We start from the raw sequence: 18,575 nt of genomic DNA, 5'->3' as shown, positions 1-18,575 counted from the left end.
CTCTCTCTCTCTTTCTCTGTTGTTAACCAAGCTTTTCTAATTTTCCCGCTGAGTGTGGGAGGGAAAAGTGGAGACTTGATCTGAAACGAAGCTGATGATGTCTTTTAAATACATTTTCAAAATGCTTTTTTAAATTTTTTGTGACCTCCAACATATTTTTTGAAATAATTCACGGAAGCACTGTGTCCTCATAGGATTCATCATAGTGGTAATTGTAAGTGTGTACAGTTTTTGTCCTTTACCGAGTGGCCTCACAATTGACCAATGACCATTCCTAGAGGCAGCATTCTTACGGACAAGCCAAGGTGGTCACTGAGCTGGGTGAAATATAAATGTAAACACAGACACACAACACACATCCATTTCAAATAATTCTCCAAGCTTCAGTTCAAAAGCCACAACATGCTGCGCGTATTACCACTCCCACAGCAGTGTGTGTGCCCGAAGCACTGGCCCACTGATAGACGGTCATAAAAAAACTGTGGCTTTATCAAGGCTGCATCTTGAATATGATGATCCAGGTGCTGCAGGTGCAAACGTCAGGAAGCTGATTTTCTTGTTAATTGCCTCCATAAAATATTTGGTGTGCCAGCCATCGAACTCTGTCATCTCAAAGAAGGACATCAGAGCCTTTTCTGTAAAAACAGACTTGTGTCAAGGGGCAGAGTTAGAACATGAGCTTCCTGAGTTCATTCACCTCCAAGTGGCATGTGAGCTTTACAGAGATTATTACATTGGATTCATTTTTAAAATAGTATTTATGTTAAGGGGTTATTTTTTTCATAGTGCCCGCCTTACCAGAGGCAGTGATAGGTTCTTCTATCTGCTAAGTACTTAGAGTTCTTGGCTGGGTTCTCAAATTCCTTTATTATTTCAGGCAGCTCAGGACTAAGTGAGGACAGGAGTGCTTTGCAAACATTAAACACGATGGAAATGCTGAGTAATAACGTGTTCTGTCCTTCCTCCCCCATCTCCTCTTTCCTTTAAAAAAAACAAACAAAATGGAAACACCCACAGTACTGCTGGATGGAATTTAAGGGCAGTGCTGACACTGTATCTTGACCCCCGGGGGTTTTGTGTCTTCAGCTTCCTGTCAGATCTGTCTCCTGGGGTGCCCCCACACCCCCAGCTCTGCCCCACCCCGCCTTTGAGATATTTGCCAATATATATACCAGACTTGTATGTGCTTTTTCATTGTGGACATGAGTCCCCGCTCCTGGAACCCAGGCATGAAAAATTCTTTGCCACCCGCAACCCACAACAGAATAGCACTGAGGACCCTCCTTGTGCTGTTTCCTGCCCCGTGGTTGAATGAATAATTACGAAAGTGGTAGCTCCTTGAAGGAAAAGCCTGCTCCTCCTTTATCTGCAGGGTCTGTGCCTTGCAAAGCTCCTGGCGTGCAGTCGATGCTCAGCAGAAACCTGTTGAATGAGTGAAGGGAAGTTAGGAGCCCAAGGCAAGCTCATTGGAGCAAGGCAACCTAGTGTGGAGAGCAAGGGGGACAGGGGTCACCTCCACAAAACCCCGGATGGTACAGGGCAGGGCTGCTTTTTTCCTTCCGTGAGGGATATGCAAGGGGCTTCAACATGTCCCTGTCCCTCTGCAGACTGCAAAAGGATTTGGCTATTGCTTGAGCCGTTTTTTAAAAAAATTGAGATATATTTCAAATCTCATCCAATTTACCGATTTAAATCATACAACTTAATGGTTATTTACAAAGTATGCCATTCACAGAGTTGGGCAACCATTACCACTGTCTACTTTCAGAACATTTTCATTGCCCCCCAAAAGAAACCCTGTACCCATTAGTGTCATTACCTACCCCCCCAGCTCCAGGCCACCACCAACCTAATTTCTGTCTCTATTGATTGGCCTATCCCTAGACATTTCATGTAGATGGAATCATACAAAATATCCTTTGTGGCTGACTCTGCTTAGCCTACAGTTTTTGAGGTTCATCCATGCTTTAGCATGTGTCAGTACTTCATATCTTTTTATTGCTGAATAATATTCATTGTATGCATGCATGTTATCACATTTTGTTTATCCATTCATCAGTTGAGGGACAGTTGGGTTATTTCCACTTTTCAGCGCTTGTGAATAATGCTGCTATAAACATTTTTGTACACATCTTTGAGTGGACATATGTTTTCATTTCTCTTGGATATATACCCAGGAGTGGAATTGCTGGCTCATCTGGTAACTCTGTGTTTAAGCTTTTGGGGAGCTGCCAGACTGATTGCTTGAGCTTTGGCTCCAAAATAGGAGACCACGGCGCAAATGAGAGAGCTGTCAGTCATCTCTTATCATTTGTTTCTTTCTGTGACTTTGCCCCTGCTCTTCCTTTGTTACTGAAAATGAGGAAAGGGAGAAGGTATATGCTGCTCATCTTTTATGGGCCCTGAAGAATTGTTTGCCTTCAGAGACTTTTCAGGGCATGTGACCATGCCTTTCTTTGTCTTTGTCACCGGCCAGCCTATAGTCATTGTCTCTTCTTTGTTTATGGAACCAAGTAAGGGATTTGGAAGTGAGACAGCTGTTCTCCATCTTGAGTGTTCTTTCAAAGCTGTTCCACCGGGAGATTCCAGTTGTGGTTATTTAGTTTATTCAGCAATACTCAACTGAGAGGTATTTTGCTCTTACGATGTGCCACGTCCATGCATTGAGCACAGGAGATGTAGGCACAGAGGTCGCCTGAGTGACAAAGCAGCAAAGTTCCTGCTCTCATAGGGTTTCCATTCAAGGGATAGACAAAAACAAATGAACAAAGTAAGTCAACAACAACAAAATTCGATACTGATGAGTGCTGTGGGGAGAAAAGGATGGTAGTACGAAGGTAGATGGGGGTGATGGAGAGGGAGAAGGATTTAGATTCTGTGGTTTTTGCCCCAGTCTAGCTTAACTGTCTCTGGGCAAGACACTTAAACTCTCTGTGTGTCATGGTCATTTCATCTAAAATTGGGTCCATTTTTGAATTGAAAGTGACTCAGTGAAAGTGCTTTGAAAAATAAGGTTTCGGCATCCCTGCTCTCATGAGGCTCCCCTCACCTGTGATTAACCAAATTCCAGTCACGGGATTTCACACCCAAGGTCTGTTGTTCCACCAATGAGCACTTGTTTTCCGCATTTGATTCATATCCATTGGTTGACTCATTTTCAGCTCCCTAAACCACTCCCGTCTTTAAGAGAGGGTGGCTGATGTTAACAGCGATCTCTAGGGGGTAAGCATAGCACAATTGGCCCCTGTTGGAAATAACAAAATGAGATAATGTCTCAAAGGCATTCCAAGCTCTACAGAGGCAGGCACAGATTTCATATTATTTCAGTGTAATTTGTAAAGACTCAAAGAATAACACACATGATTGAATTGGAGCCAGAGGAAATGGGCAATCCTGAAAGGGTGAAAGAAAGAAAAAGAAGCATTTGTGTATATATAGGAGGCCTCCAATATACCTAAGTTATTTCTGCTTTTTAGAATGAGGCTAGTTTTACAATGCACCTTAATCAAGAAATCTACTCCTTTATAATATGAAAAGAAGTAAAAATGGATCATGACTTGAGCTGTACATGTTTTGACTCTCATCTTTATAAAGCAGGCTTTTTTGAATAAGTGTAGAGAACAGTATTATGGCAGATAGGTAAAGTTGTAGTATATCAAATTTTGGCTCCATGGCTGACAAAACTTTCGAACAGGGCATAAAAAAAAAAGAAGAGTGTGTTCAAAGATTTTTTTTTTCAAGCAGAGGCTTAATAAGCATCTGAGATGTGGTAATAGAAACCCTGCCTTAGACCCTATGATAAAATAAAGTCCTTTGAGCTCTGAGCAACAGCGGTTCGAGTCCAGCCCGAGCTGAGCAGCCGCGGAGCTGCCAACAGGTGGCGGGATGGCTCAGCTAAAAAAAATAAAAATAAAAAAAAAATAAAATAAAGTCTTACTGAACTCGTTCAAAATATCTGATTCAAGGAGATAGACTGTCACATCCTACCATCCTGTTAGGATGTTATCAGCTTCGTTTCAACAATTAGTCACCCTGGTAGCCTTGACACGCCTTTATTGTCCCTATTTTCTATACATTTCCTTCTCTATTTTGTCAACCATGCTCATTGTCATAAGAGTAAGAGAAAGAAACTCAAATTTGATTTTTAAAAATCAGTTCTTAACAGCGCGTGTAAAAGTTCACTGTATAAGCTGAAATAAGGCAGTCGATGTACCTGTAACTTTCATTTACTTTGGTTATCCCACTATACAAGATAATTGAAAGTTTATTATAATTCTCACCATGCTCCAGTTATAAAAACAGCCGCCTTTGACAAACATAAATGGCAGTGAGCCCAGCAGCTTGGGTTTTATGACAGGGACTGCGTGCAAACATTTTGGCATTAGCTTTGAAAGCAGATTAGGCCAGGTGGCATTTTGTTGAGTGTGCTGGTCACTTCCCACATCTGTTTGACCTTTACCTTAAGTACAGCTTGTCAGTGACTGCTACTGGGGACATATGTTCCTGAGATGTGTTTTTTTCAAAAGATGTGCATGGCAGTAGGAGGGAGTGTGTTTATAAGAAAAGCTAATTAAAATGACACGCTGGCAAAAAATCTCATCTCATATTTAATCGTATCAAGAAGAAAGCCTTCTGTTTCTCCTTTTGAGATGTGTTTGAACATACTTCTAAAATTCCATCTTTAAAATTTATGTTATTCACATATAGGTGTATATGGGGTCTTCTAGGATAGGGGTCCCACCCTTTTCTGAGTGGTGCCTTCATTCAGTGACTTGGCCATGAACTGGTCCTTGGACTTGGCCCCTTTGGGCAGCTGCCCATGCACCTGAGGAGGCAAGCTCAGCCTGAAAGCACAGATGCTTTTGGGATATTCAGGAGGAATGTTCTCGTGAGCTTTGGTGTTCCGTAAGATTCGGTCTCCAAGGGCTCTTGGTGGGATCAAGGGGTTGAGAAGGGAGTGAAGTGTGGGCAGGCTCCTTTCATCCCATGTATATCCATGCATACTCATGGCTGTCCTCACTCCTGTATCCTGCGCCATTCAAACTATTTGCTGTGTAACATATCAAAAATGCCTTCAGTATCTTATCGCCATTATGAAACATAGCACATCAAACCATTGTGGGGCTGGGTAAGACTCAAATGGTTAAGGATTAATGCAAGGAGAAAGTTCTAGAGGAAAGTCTGAAATTGATTGAGGGCAAATCTGAATAGGATACTTCGCTTCCTCGTACCTGGAGAGAGAAGGCTAAATTTATGCCTCTGCTTTTCTCATAGTAATATGAGTCATTTATGATCTTTAAAAGCATATGAGGAGGCTTATGCATCATAAATATTAACTATGCTAGAGTGCCCCCATTTTATTCAACGCAGGGAGGCAAACCATTCAGTGCACAGTGTTAGAGGAGGAGAAAACGTGCTGCTAGAAAAACTTGCATGCTGCAAATGAGTGTTGCAAACACGTGAGAACTTCAGTTTTCTCCTTGCCTCACCTCCATGTAGAACTCAGGGTACAAAAGAGGTATGGACGAGGCAAGATAGGAAAGATTCTTGTTAAAGAGAGATTATTAGTCTAACCCTCATATTTTGTATACTGCCCCTAGTGTTTGTCATTCAAACAAGAATGTTAAAGGTGTGTGCATTTAACTTTGACAGTAGGAATATAAGATTTTAAACAACTGTACCTAGCAGTTGAGTCCATCTTCTAAATGGCAGGAACAATTAACACGAAATTCCTGACCTTGAATATTTGTTTGGTTTTCACCAATGCAGGTTTAAGACGCTGTTGCTATGGTTGGAATCGAAGGAATGGGAAGGGGCGGGCAGGAATTATTTTTTAAAGTATTTTTTTCAGTTACAGCTGACATTCAATATTATTTATGTTATTTTCAGGTGTACAGCATAGTGGTTAGGCATAATTTAAGCAATGATCTCCCCGATTAGCTTAGTACCCACCTCGTATTATGCATAGTTGTTGCAACATTATTGACTATATTCTCTATGCTGTACTTCAGGAATTTTTTTTTTAATTTAGTTTTACTGTCAGATTCATTGCCCACCGAATGTTAAATCATGCCTTAGAATAACCTATTTTGGTAATTTCTTAGCTCTCTTTGGGCTGCATTCAGTCTTTGCTCAAGCTCTGGGTTATTTAGGGCCTGTTTCTTGATGATTCTGGCCACCATCATAACAGTTTTTCTATCACCCAAGCTGTTTCTTCTACTTGTTCTCTTTTCCTTAGTCATCTTTTCTGCCATTTTCTTGGGGCAGGGAACTCTGTTGGGAAATAAAAGTATGTCCTATCAGATGCTACGACTCTGGACTGAAGCTTGTCCCTAGCGTGTTATTCCAGCCACTAATGTAGCTTCAGCTTTGTTCATCTCAGTTACTTAAGAATAATTTGAGACGTTTTGGTCCTTCTATCAGAGTGTATGACGCATTCATCAGAAAACAAAGAGAACTCCAAATAGTCTCCTGCTGTCATCAGCATAGGAACAAGCTGATGGCCCTAGAGGAGGAGAGTCCCTGGAGTATGTCATAAGGTACCCTAGGTTCCCGATTTGTCTGGCATTTTCCATCCCTCTGTGTGCCAGGCATTGACTTAAGGGCACGTATACTCTATCTCAGTTCTTAGAATCCTGGGAGATCAGAGTTACTGATGCTCGTTTAATAGATGTGAAATTCAAGGTGAAGAATCTTGAAGATGCTCACGTAGCTGTTAAATGGTAGAGCTGTGATTCCCACCAAGGTCCTATGAAATCCAAGTAGGGTATACTTTCCACACTGTGAGGCCTTTGAGGAAATGACACTTCTATTTTGGACAGAGCATTTCAGTTTTTCAAAGGGGGTGAGGTTCTTTTGCTTTTTAAATAGCTGTCAGACAAGTGTACCACCACCCCAGATGTGTCTGTATCGAGTGAGCTTTCTGAACCAGCTCCTCCCCATGGCTCTGCCACACAAACTTGTCGCTCTGGCCAGGGGGTCTCCGTGCTGCTCTCCCAGCACACCACGTGCTTAGATCCACTTCCCCCCACGTGGCCACGGTGCCTCATCTGCCCTCCACACACACCTGCCTCCCTGCATATCAATTAATTAATTAGTTGATTAATTAATTAGGGGAACAGTGTGTTTTTCCAGGACCTATCAGCTCAAAGTCAAGTTGTTTCAGTCTAGTTGTGGAGGACGTGTGCATTGAAACCCTGCAACCTTGGTGTTATGAGCAGTGCGCTCTAACCTACTGAGCTAACCGGCCGCCCCACCCCACCTCCGCCTTTTTTTTTTTTAACAGCTGACTTTCCCTGAGTAGGTAAGCATGTCTGTTCTAGGGGAGCATAGAAGCATTACCCCCAGCCAGAGACCCCCAAACCACACACTCCGGATAAGCATTACTGAGGTGGCGGAGACCACAGTTAGCAACAATTTGTCCAACCCCCTTAGGTGTGGCAGGAAGTCAGGGAGGAAAAAATAAGCAGAGAGGTCGTTGGCAGGGTCTCTGACTTCCCCAGCCTGAAGCAGTCCCTCCCTCCTTGTGTGTCTGTGGAACGGGCATACAACTCGTGTCCCCATGTGTGCCCTCCTGCTTGTGTTAGGAAACAGGGCACACGAGTTGAACAGAATGGTCTTTGGCTCTGACACGGTCGGGAGGTACCACAGGGTTCATATTCAGGCTCCTGCTTCTCATCTTCTGCCACCAGGACTCTGAATGTCACCGCGACTGGGCCCTACCTCTGCTTCAGCCACTGCCGACCTTGTGCCCCTGACAGGATCTTCCTCATCCTTGCTTTTCTGGGTCTTCAAAGGGGGGCCCAGTAGTTCATGTGTAGAGTCCTAATGAATAGCTTCAGCCTTTCATTTTGAGGATGCATTCCATTAAGGAACTTGAAGCACGTTTCTAAGTGACCCAGGCCGAAGGAGTCAGGGACAGCGCTGAGTGTCACGCTGGCAAACATTCCTCACTTCAGGTGACCCATCCTCTCACCTAAGGCACACACATTCCCAGCACCTCTGCGCAGATGAGTTTCCTGTCTGGTGCTTGCATTTCCCAGGAAATTAAAGCAGCCATTGATGCTCTTCCTCCAATCTCAGGGTCCTTCTCAGGAAGCTTAGCTGGTTTTATGAAAAGAGTACCCTGCACCGAAATTCCAGAAATCCTGGTATGCTAGACGTGCAAGTTTGTGTCTCTCTTCCCCTCACCAGCGTCGCTCTGTTCCACCAGCAATTAGATTAGAAGGTCTTAAGCTTCAGGGCTTGTGGTCTGTTCGACTCTCAAACTCTTTGAGGTCCCCCGGAGCCTAGCATAATTCCTTGTGAATATGGGCCTCCTTAAACATATCATGCTTGATTCATTGATTCCTAACACGCAAATCTGCACTCCTTTCCCATCCATCTTGCAAGTTGCTGCTGATGATGACAAACCCAGCATAAGTGAGTTGCAGCAAATTCATTGCCACTACGGATAAAACTGCCCGCTGTGTTTTTTCATACTGGCTTTCTGAACTAGTTATGTAAGTTAGAGAAAGGGGTCACAGAAGAGGAAAATTAGAGCCAATAATAAGAAGGACTAACTTTGTTAAAAGCAGGATTAATTTGCTTTAAAAAAAAGAGAGAAAAAGCCACATGCAGACACTATAACGGGAATGGACAGACGAGACCGATGATGTTGATTAGACTAGAGGGAAATTTTGTTTCTTCCTCCTCGCTGAGCTGCCAAGTGTCTGGGAAGTGTCGGATTTCCTAAGTTCTGCATGGACGTTTGGGTGTGTCATCTCTCCATTCTGTCCACGGTGATTGGGACCTGCCCCTTCCCCACCTCCCCTGGACCAGGTCCCTCTGCCTGCCTGAGGAGGTCTCCAGCATCACCATCTATCGTAGGCCCCCAGAAGGAACCTCGGTCTCTTTGCTACGGAGTTAGATGTTATGAGGTAACGCGATGGAAAACAAAATAGAATGTTTATGTGGAAGGAAATGTAAGAGATGGAAGCTATAATTACTTTAAATGAACAGTTGAGGACATGGAGCCCCACGAAGCCGGGGAGCACAGAACCAGGATGGAGAGCCAAGCCTTTGGGTGTCAGACGAGTCCTTTGGAGGAGCAGGGCCTCCTCTTTTCTGAACATCCCAGCCTCACAGGTGGGGAGCTCCGGCCCCGCCCAGCTCTGCTCCCTGGGCCTGGGATCCCAGAGAGAGAGAGGAAGGGTCCTCGGGACCAAGCAGTCAGGCTGTGACTTGTGGGTGCAGATTTTATTGCACATTCCTCGCATCAGTCTATTCTGGCCATGGCCACTCGCTCAAGGAGACCTTCTCTTTCTCATTAATACGCTCATTAAAAGTTTATTGAGTCCCTGCTGTGTGCAAGGCACTGCAAAGACACATCTCTTTCTTGTTTATCCAGGACATAAAATCAAAGATGGAAACCACTTCTCTTTCTTTCCCACTTCCTTGGCGTGCTGGTACGTGCGTGTTTTATATTGGTGGGATTCCTCGGCCATGCTTCCCTTCCCCGAGAGGCAGTGCAGGTAGTGCAAGTGTCCCATTCACTATCCCCCAGCCTGGCTCCGGAGGTGGCATGGGGGAAGGAAAAGGGTGAGGAGCTGGGCAGTAGGAGACCAGCAGGTGCACCCTCAGCTCGGACAGCAAGTCACTGGTTGACTGGGGACAACCTTTTTAGTGCCATGCCTCCGTGTCCTCTTTTTAAAGTGAGGATGCTACATTTAAGCGAACTCTGAGTTCCTTTGGAGACCAGACTTGCAACATCTATCTGCCTATCTCAGATAGCACAAAACTGAGCTAAGCTGATTAATCAGGAAGACTGGTTTGTCCCACAAAATGGAACACAAGAATAGAATAATCTTTTTACCATCTTTGCATCCTTTTACTTTCCGCCTTTGAGTGTCCTTTCAAAAGCCCCCCTGTGAGCTGGTCAGTGCATTGGGAAAGTGAGCGTCCTGAAGCCTGAAGCTCTGGAAGGTAGTGAGGGCATGCTGCTCACGCGCAAGGATCCACGAGTGGAGCCTGTCTGTCAGTTCTGTGAGCTGCTTCTGCTCACCGCTTTCCCCAGAGGGACCTCCGGGGTAGCGTGGAGGGATACTCACCAGGGATGGGAGGGCAGGCTAGGACCATGGAAACCTGACAGGTTTACCTAGCCCACAGGGGATGGAACCTTTGACCTTGGCCTAATTAACTGTGCTTGACTCAGCCAACTACCAGATCAGTGACACTGAGAGGAAAAACAACGGGATTTAGCACCTGCTTCTCCCAGCACCCCCTCCCCCACTTCGTGGGTGCATGCAGACGGTGGCTCTCTGTTTCTTGTCTTTAATTCCTGGGAGGTCAAAAATAGTTTATGGTTGCACACACTTAAAATGGTGAATGTGGTCCACTATTCTGTATTTTCACCACCATAAAAATATGATTTATTGATGGGGGGGGAGAGGAAACTAGTTTATCTTGGGACCGCAAAATAAGGAGAGATTTTACAAAACACTTTATGACTTTCACATCTAAATGTGATGCTTTTGTGGTTCAAAAAAATCTTCAAAGTCCCCTTCAGTAATTGCCTCCTGAGTCTTTAGCATATTCATAATTCTCCCTTTGTGTGTAGCTGTGTCCAAACATTACCATTGAAAGCCCTTTTGTATTTAATTATTTGTTTACGGTTCTGTTTCCTTTCTCCTTGAAGACAATGTCTGGCACACTGCTGTTCAGTAAGTGTTTTTATGTAGAATGAATGAATGACCACATCAGTGATACAAATCCTCAGTCCAGGGCACTTCCTCAGAGAGCATTTTCTAACCACTTCCCAAAGTCATCCCACCCCCAACGTGTCACCCTCTCCCACATTACCCTTTTATTCCGTTATAACTTTTAGCCCTATGTGACATCCCTTTGTTTCTTTGCTTGTGTGTATGTGTTTTTCTCTTTGTGTTATAAAGTAAGACTTAGAAGGAGACGGTGATGTTGTGCGTTTTGTTCTGCTGGCATCTCTTCTGTTGAATAAGTAAATGACTCTCCAATCTGTGACTGAACTTTTGGAATTAGCAGAACTCATTCCGTTTTGGAGCACGAAGTGACTAATTAAGATGAATAATGTCTCTGGGGAGACACCGTACAAAGTCAAAGTAATGAGAGACATGGTTCTATGATTTTTCACCCAGGACTCAGAATAATTTTGGAGGCAGTTTCAAACAAAAATATTCAGTAATACACGAGCCATCCATTAGCATTGAATTGTTTGTCACTTTGAGGTGGTTACTTTGTAACGTTCCTTTGAGAGTATACATTTTTATATGGTTTTTAAAAATTACAACACAATGTATATACAGTGAACTACACTCAACTCAGGTACATAGTTCAATGAGTTTTAACAAATGAATGCGCCTAGGTTGCTTCCATATCTTGACTATTGTACAGAGCGCCTCAGTGCATATGAATTAGTGTTTGGGTTACTTTGGATAAATAGCCAGAAGTGGAATTGCTGGGTCATAAGGTAGTTCTATTTTTAATTTTTTGAGGAACTTCCAAACTGTTTTCCATAGTGATTGAACCAATTTGCAACCCCGTGCTCGAGGGTCCCCTTTTCTCCACATCCTCGCTAACACTTGTTGTTTGTTGATTTGTTGATGATAGCCATTCTGACAAATGTGAGGTGATATCTCATTGTGGTTTTAATTTGCATTTCTCTGGTAATTAGAAACATTGAACATCTTTTCATGTGTCTATTTCATGTGTCCATCTGTGTGTCCTCTTTGGAAAAATGTCTATTCAGTTCCTCTGCCCCTTTTTTAATTGGATTGTTTGGTTTTTTGGTGTTGAGTTGTATGAGTTTTTAATATAAATTTTGGATATTAACCCCATATCAGATGTATCATTAGCAGATATCTCCTCCCATTCAGTAGGTTGTATTTCCTTTTTGTTGGTGGTTTCCGTTGCTATTCAAAACATTTTAGTTTGATGTAGTCTTCGTTTGTTTATTTTTTCTTTTGTTTCCCTTACCTGAAGCAATATATCAGAAAAAAATATTACTAAGAGCCAGTGAGCTTACTGCTTATGTTTTCTTCTAGGAGTTTTATGGTTTCGGGTGTTAAATTTAAGTGTTTAATTCATTTTGAGTTTATTTTTGTATATGGAATAAGAAGATGGTCCAGTTTCATTCTTTTGCGTGTATCTGTCCATTTTTATCAACACATTTATTGAATAGACTGTCTTTACCCCATTGTATATTCTTGCCTCCTTTGTCATAGATTAAATGACCATATAGGCGTGGATTTATTTCTGGGCTCTCTATTCTGTTCCATTGTACTATGTGTCTGTTTTTATGCCAGCACCATGCTGTTTTGACTTCTGTGTCCTTGTAGTAGATATCAATATAGATTGATATCAGGTAGCTTGACACCTCCAACTTTCTTCTTTCTCCAGATTGCCATGGGGTCTTTTATAGTTATATATAAATTTTAAGATTATTTATTCTAGTTCAGTGAAAAATGCCACTGGTATTTTAGTAGGGGTTGCATTGAATCTGTAGATTGCTTTGGGTAGTATGGACATTTAAACTATGTTAATTATTTCTGTCTATAAGCATGATATATGCTTCCATTTATTTATATCATCTTGTATTTCTTTCTTCAGCATGTTATAATTTTCCAAGTACAGGTCTTTTGCCTCCTTGGTTAAATTTATTCCTAGTTATGTATGTATGTATTTGTTTTTCATATATTTGAAAATGGGATTATTTACTTGATTCCTTTTTCTGATAGTTCATTATTGGTGTATAAGAATGCAGCTGATTTCTGAGTATTTTGTATCCTGCTACTTTACTGAATTCATTTATCAATTCTAATAGTTTTTTGGTGGTAACTTTCAGGTTCTCTCTATATAGTATCATGTCATCTGCAAATAATGACAGTTTTACTTCTTCCTTTCCAAATTGGATGACTTTTATTTCTTTTTCTTTTCCTATTGCTGTGGCTAGGATTTACAATACCATGTTGAATAAATTGGTGAAAGTAGACATCCTTGTCTTGTTCCTGATCTCAAGGAAAATGCTTTTAGCTTTTCCTTGTTGAGTGTGATGTTAGCTGTTGGTTTGTCATTTGTGGCCTTTATTCTGTTGAGCTCTGTTCCTTCTAGTCCCACTTTGCTGAGAGTTTTTATCATAAATGGCTACTGGATTTTGTCAAAGGCTTTTTCTGCATCTTGATACGATCATATGGTTTTTATCTTTCGCTTTATTTATATGATGTATCATGTTTGATGTGCAGATATTGACCCAGCCTTGCATCCCAGGAATAAATCCCATTTGATTATGGTGTCTGATCTTTTTAACGTATTGCTGAATTTGGTTTGCTAATATTTTGTTGAGGATTTTTGCATCTATGTTCATCAAGAAAATATAATTTTCTTTTTTTGTAGTGTCTCTGTCTGCTTTTGGAATCAGGGTAATGGTGGCCTCAGAGAATGAGCTTAGGAACCTTCCCTCCTCTTGAATTTTTTGGAATAGTTTGAGAAAAATAGGTGCTAATAATTCTTTGAATGTTTGGTAAAATTCACTAGTGAAGCCATCTGGTCCAGGAGTTTTGTTTGTTGGGAGTTTTTTGATTACTGATTCGATTTTGTTACTAGTAGTCAGTTCAGATTTTCTGTTTCTTCTTGATTCAGTCTTGGAAGATTATATGCTTCTAGGAATTTACCCATTTCTTTCAGATTGTCCAATTTGTTGGCGTATAATTGCTTGTAGAATTTTCTTATAATCTTTTGTATTTCTGTGGTAGTCATTGCCACTTCTCTTTCATTTCTGATTTTATTTATTTGGGTCTTCTCTCTTTTCCTTGATGAGTCTGATGAAAGGTTTATCAATTTTGTTTATCTTTTCAAAGAACCAGCTCTGGGCTCCATTGATCTTTTGTGTTTTTTTAAAACTCTGTTTTGTTTATTTCCACTCTGATGTTTGTTATTTCCTTCCTTCTGCTCACTTTGGGCTTTGTTTGCTGTTCTTTTTCTTGTTTCTTTAAGTGTCCAAGATACCTCTCTTGATTCTCTCTCCATTCCTCAATGTCTTCCTTTTTTTCAAATCTTCCAATACCAAAGAGTAATACTGTCCACCCATTTGCCTACGCTGAAGATCTAAATGTCCTTGAGTATTTGTCCTTCCTCCCCCATTCATTGCTATTCCCAGCTAAATCATGAGCATCTCTGATTAATTCAAAATATGTCCCACATCTTTTTATCTCCTCATTTTCACTGCACCTACTCGTCTCATCGCTGATGTTTATCTTTCTGCTATGTTTCACCTCCCACAATCCATTCTCACAGAGCAACCGCATGTTCTTTTAAAAGGTATGATATTTCAGGTATGATGTTCTTTAGAGCCCTCCCCTGATTTCCCATTATACTTAGAATAAAAGCGATATTCCTCTATGGCATATAATACCTACGTATGCGGTCATCAATCCTGTCTGCGCATTAACATCACCAGGGGAACTTTTTAGAAGCACTAAGCTTGGGCCCTACCCAAGTCCAATTGAATCAGAATATTTGGGGATGTGGCCCAGACATCAGTATTTTTAAAAATTCCCTAGTGAGTCTAATGGGCAGCCAGGGTTGCGAATCATGCATCCCTCTAACCGCCTTCATACTGCCTTCTCCCCTTTCATGACTGTTCCTTTGAGAGTGACTTTTCCTTGATCACCTTATCTGATGTCCCATGTTACCGATCATTCTCTGCCATGTTAATCATGTTACACTTCTTCTTAGCACTGTCATCTGACTGTCATTTCACCTAAATGTTGGAAAGAATAGCCCTCTGGACTTATCATCACCCTATCATTCCTTTCAACTTAATAATGTACCAACTTATGAAAGCATCTGAGATTTCTACCAGTTCACAGTGCTCACTTGTTATAGCTGCTCGTTAATATTTGTATACCTTCATTACCTCTTTGCATCGTGATGCATTCAGAAGCCTCATCACATTACCATATTTAACTGTGATTACCTTGCTTTAAATATTGGGATTAATTGAAAAATTGTGTTTTCGCTCGTATCAGAACCCATATTTGTAATGCGGAAATGAGCCAACACACTCTTGACAAAACTGAAGTTGTTCGGGTACATCATGAGAAGCCAGGGTTCTTTGGAAAAGACAATAACGAGGAGAAAAATAGAGGGAGCCAGGAAAAGAGGAAGACCAAATATGAGATAGTTTGACTCTACAGGAGCTGAGCAGGGCTGTTGAGGACAGGACACTGTGGACGTCACTTCCTCGTAGGAGCTCTTGCATAGGACTCCACAACATGTAACAACAACAATCACAACTCTTGAACTATTACCATATCCCTTGCAGTTATTAGCAATTGAATTTATGGAGTCGTAATAGTATATGATTAAAACTCCAGACATAGACAATATTCTGCTCCTGTGTCATGCCAAGCAAAATGAATGTTCACTTTTACAAATTCAGCATGGTAATTTTGTGCCTTTAGATTGGGGTTTTACATATACCACGATTCTAGAGGAGACTTAGGAGGTTAAAAAAAAAAAAGAAAAAAGCTTTTCAAAAATGACAGGTTTAAGAAGCATAATTCTGTGATGAATGGCTGTGCAAAAGTACTGTTTACAAAGTACAAGTAAATTCCTCTGAAAGTGAAGCAGAGCCTATATTGTAACAGCTTAGTTTTATGGACAGAGAGAGAGATGAAAACTGGTTGGAAGAGAGTGAAATATTGTTTCTCAGTTTGCCTCCCCTCCCCCATCCCAGGATGAAGTTAAAGCCATTCATTCATGCAACAGCCATTTTCATGTGTTAGCAGACTCCAGCAAGTGTGTACCAATGGTAAAGTATCTTGAAACTTGGGAGGAATGTTTAGCTTTGTGTTACACCTGGATCTCTTGCGCACTTTGACATAAATTGGGAGCAGTGTTTCCTGTTTCAATATCTTTTTTCTCAACCACAGACTTGGATGCAAACCTATAATGATTCTACAGGAAAAGACCCCATTCCTCCCTGTAAAAAATAGCAAAATTTGTTAGGTTTTTAAATACTGATGCTTTAAAATGTGAATCTATGTGCAAAGGAGGTAAATTCAACTTCTACTTGTAGCATGTCCAAAATAAATTGTGAGTCTATTTTCTGAATAATGTCATATAGAACAAATTACCAGAAAGGTCTAGAAGCCTATTAGCAATTGCCTAACATTTTAATTACAACTTATATCTATTCACTGAATATTTGCGGCTGCTTTACACGTATGTACCTCTTACAACAGGGCTTCCTTAGGCAAGATGACCACCTGGATGCCTGATGGATGTGCGGAATGAAGAAAGTTATTACAGTAATTACCTATAAGAGGTGTTCAATAAATATTTAATGTGAAATCTGTGTGTACAGACAGACTAAATTTTATACTCCTATTACAAGATAGAGGATGGGAAACCAGCCACATGTATATGTGTATTTATTGAGATTTTAAAAAGGAAATTAAAGCTTTTTCTTAAAGCCTCATCAAGCAAACACATAAAATATATTTATGGTTGGGGTACCTGTAGCATTGCCAAGAATTATTTGAAATGTTGTTTTATTATTTATTTCCATTTTTTTAGATGCAAATATTTGTATATATAAGATTTGCTACTCTAAATTATTCCAGAATAGTGGTTCTTAACCTTGGAACTTAGAAAAAAGAAAGAGAGATTATGTAAATTATTTTAAAATATGTTTTAATAGTATAAAATGACTTGTAGAATGTGTAGCTATATGGATGAAAGTCCGTATTTATTCATACAAAAACACTGACTGACTGACTGTAAGGTATTAAGGTAGTAAGAGAGTGAGCTGCCTTCTGTCTTTTTTGTTTTGTTGTTCTATCCTTGCTCCAAAGGAGCAGAGATGAAGCATGATCCTCATCAAGTTTTAACTTCTTCAGTGATTAAGGGAATAAAGCTCTAAAATTATCTCGATTATTATTGTCTAATAAGCCAAAATGCACATAATTGTAACATATTGCCTGCCTAATTGTCTCTGGGATTCCATCCCAGTATTGTAAGAGGATGAATGCGAGGATGTATATTGCTAATATCTTTATATTATCCAAGATAACATCAAGGATTTTGTGTTCTCTTATACCTTGACAGGTTGGTACAGAGGATATACCCTCCAAAATAAAGCTAAAAAGGTATGGCTCGTCATTCAATTTTTTAGTTTGAAATCTGTCTGCTGGTAGTATGTTGTGCTATCTGATCCTTACCTGCTCTCTGCTGTCTCTGGACCTAGTTTCCTTTCTCTTTAATCTAAAGAACAGATGTGAAAGCAAACTCTCTGACCTCAATGTTCTAGTAAAATAATGCAAATCCCACTGACCATATTTCCCACCAGCCAACTCGAGGGTAAGAGCCGGGAGGTGAATTCACAGATCTGGCTGGGCCTCTGCCGGCTTCCTGGTCCCTGTCACTCAAGCTAAGCAGTAAGGTGATACAGTGACATTGCTGTCCTTGGCTCTGTCTTTTAGGGAGGGACCCATGCTGCTTCCTTTATCCTTGAGTTGTAATGCTCAACTCCCAAAACTAAAGGGTCTCCCCATTTCCACTTGATTCTTTCCTTCATTGTAAAAACCAGAACACAGCATGTAAAAACCACGCCAGTAACACATCGTGAACTCAATATAGTGGGTTATAACCAATATGTTTCATAAAACAAAACAGAAAAATAGAAAACAAACTGGAATGCCATGGTAAGTATTGTTTCATGAAAGTTTCATTTAGGCCCATATTTTTACATATTTTAGGAATTTTAGATTATATTTTATGTATAGTAAGTACAGGTTTGCCATGAAAATTTATCTCACCGTGGGCAGTTTTAAAAATACTGACCTTAGTGGGTTCCTTTTCCCAGTGTCAATAATTACTAATCCTCAAGCTGAAGAAAATCTATGAATTATGTTAACACCCCCCTGGGTTTATTTATTTAGGTCAGCTCAGCTGTTTTCCTTTGACACTGCACTCTGGGGCAGCATAGCGTGTCAGCACTTTCTTTGAAAACAGCCAAGTTGATAGGGCCACATTATTACACAGTTAGTTCACATGCAAAATAGAGAATTAGGAAAGGGGTGAGGGAAACATTTTGGAATTTATCAAGAGGTGAGTCAGAAACCCCACCGTTTTTTTTTTTTTAAACCTGGCAAGTAATCTCACACAACTCTCAAAGGCGCTCAGGGCCCAGAAAAACAACCTTTCTACGAGGCATAGGCCATTAAAAACCAGGACTGTCTGTTCAGGCTTTCCACCTTGATGACTTTTCAGTCACACTCAGTATTTGCACATGTATGTGTACACACACACACACACACACACACACACACACACACATTGTTCACTTTGACAATTTAATAGTGTGCCAGAACAAAGCAGTGCTTGCTTGTAAAGTGAATATCAGCTCCGACAGTTTTGGTCCTTTGATTTCTCCCCAGATCCTGATCCTGAATTTTTCTACCCACAGATTCTTGTACCGCATGTCTTCCTCTCCAGCCTGATTATTTTCGTTTAATCTCTTGCTGACTTTAATTTCTCCAGGCCTTCAAATAGGGACCAAG

General features: G+C 41.0%; 1 protein-coding gene across 1 annotated transcript in view; it reads left to right on the top strand.

Moving 5' to 3' along the window:
* Positions 1-18,575, top strand: part of DOCK5 (dedicator of cytokinesis 5) — a 217,688-nt gene that overhangs the window by 67,831 nt on the left and 131,282 nt on the right. Inside the window, exon 3 of the mRNA XM_019659565.1 lies at positions 17,122-17,162. Within this exon, the coding sequence (XP_019515110.1) occupies positions 17,122-17,162 (41 nt within the window). The remainder of the gene's footprint in view (positions 1-17,121; positions 17,163-18,575) is intronic.

Source organism: Hipposideros armiger, unplaced genomic scaffold (assembly GCF_001890085.2).
Source record: "Hipposideros armiger isolate ML-2016 unplaced genomic scaffold, ASM189008v1 scaffold_301, whole genome shotgun sequence".
Taxonomy (NCBI): domain Eukaryota; kingdom Metazoa; phylum Chordata; class Mammalia; order Chiroptera; family Hipposideridae; genus Hipposideros; species Hipposideros armiger.
This window is presented reverse-complemented; position numbering and strand designations above follow the sequence as displayed.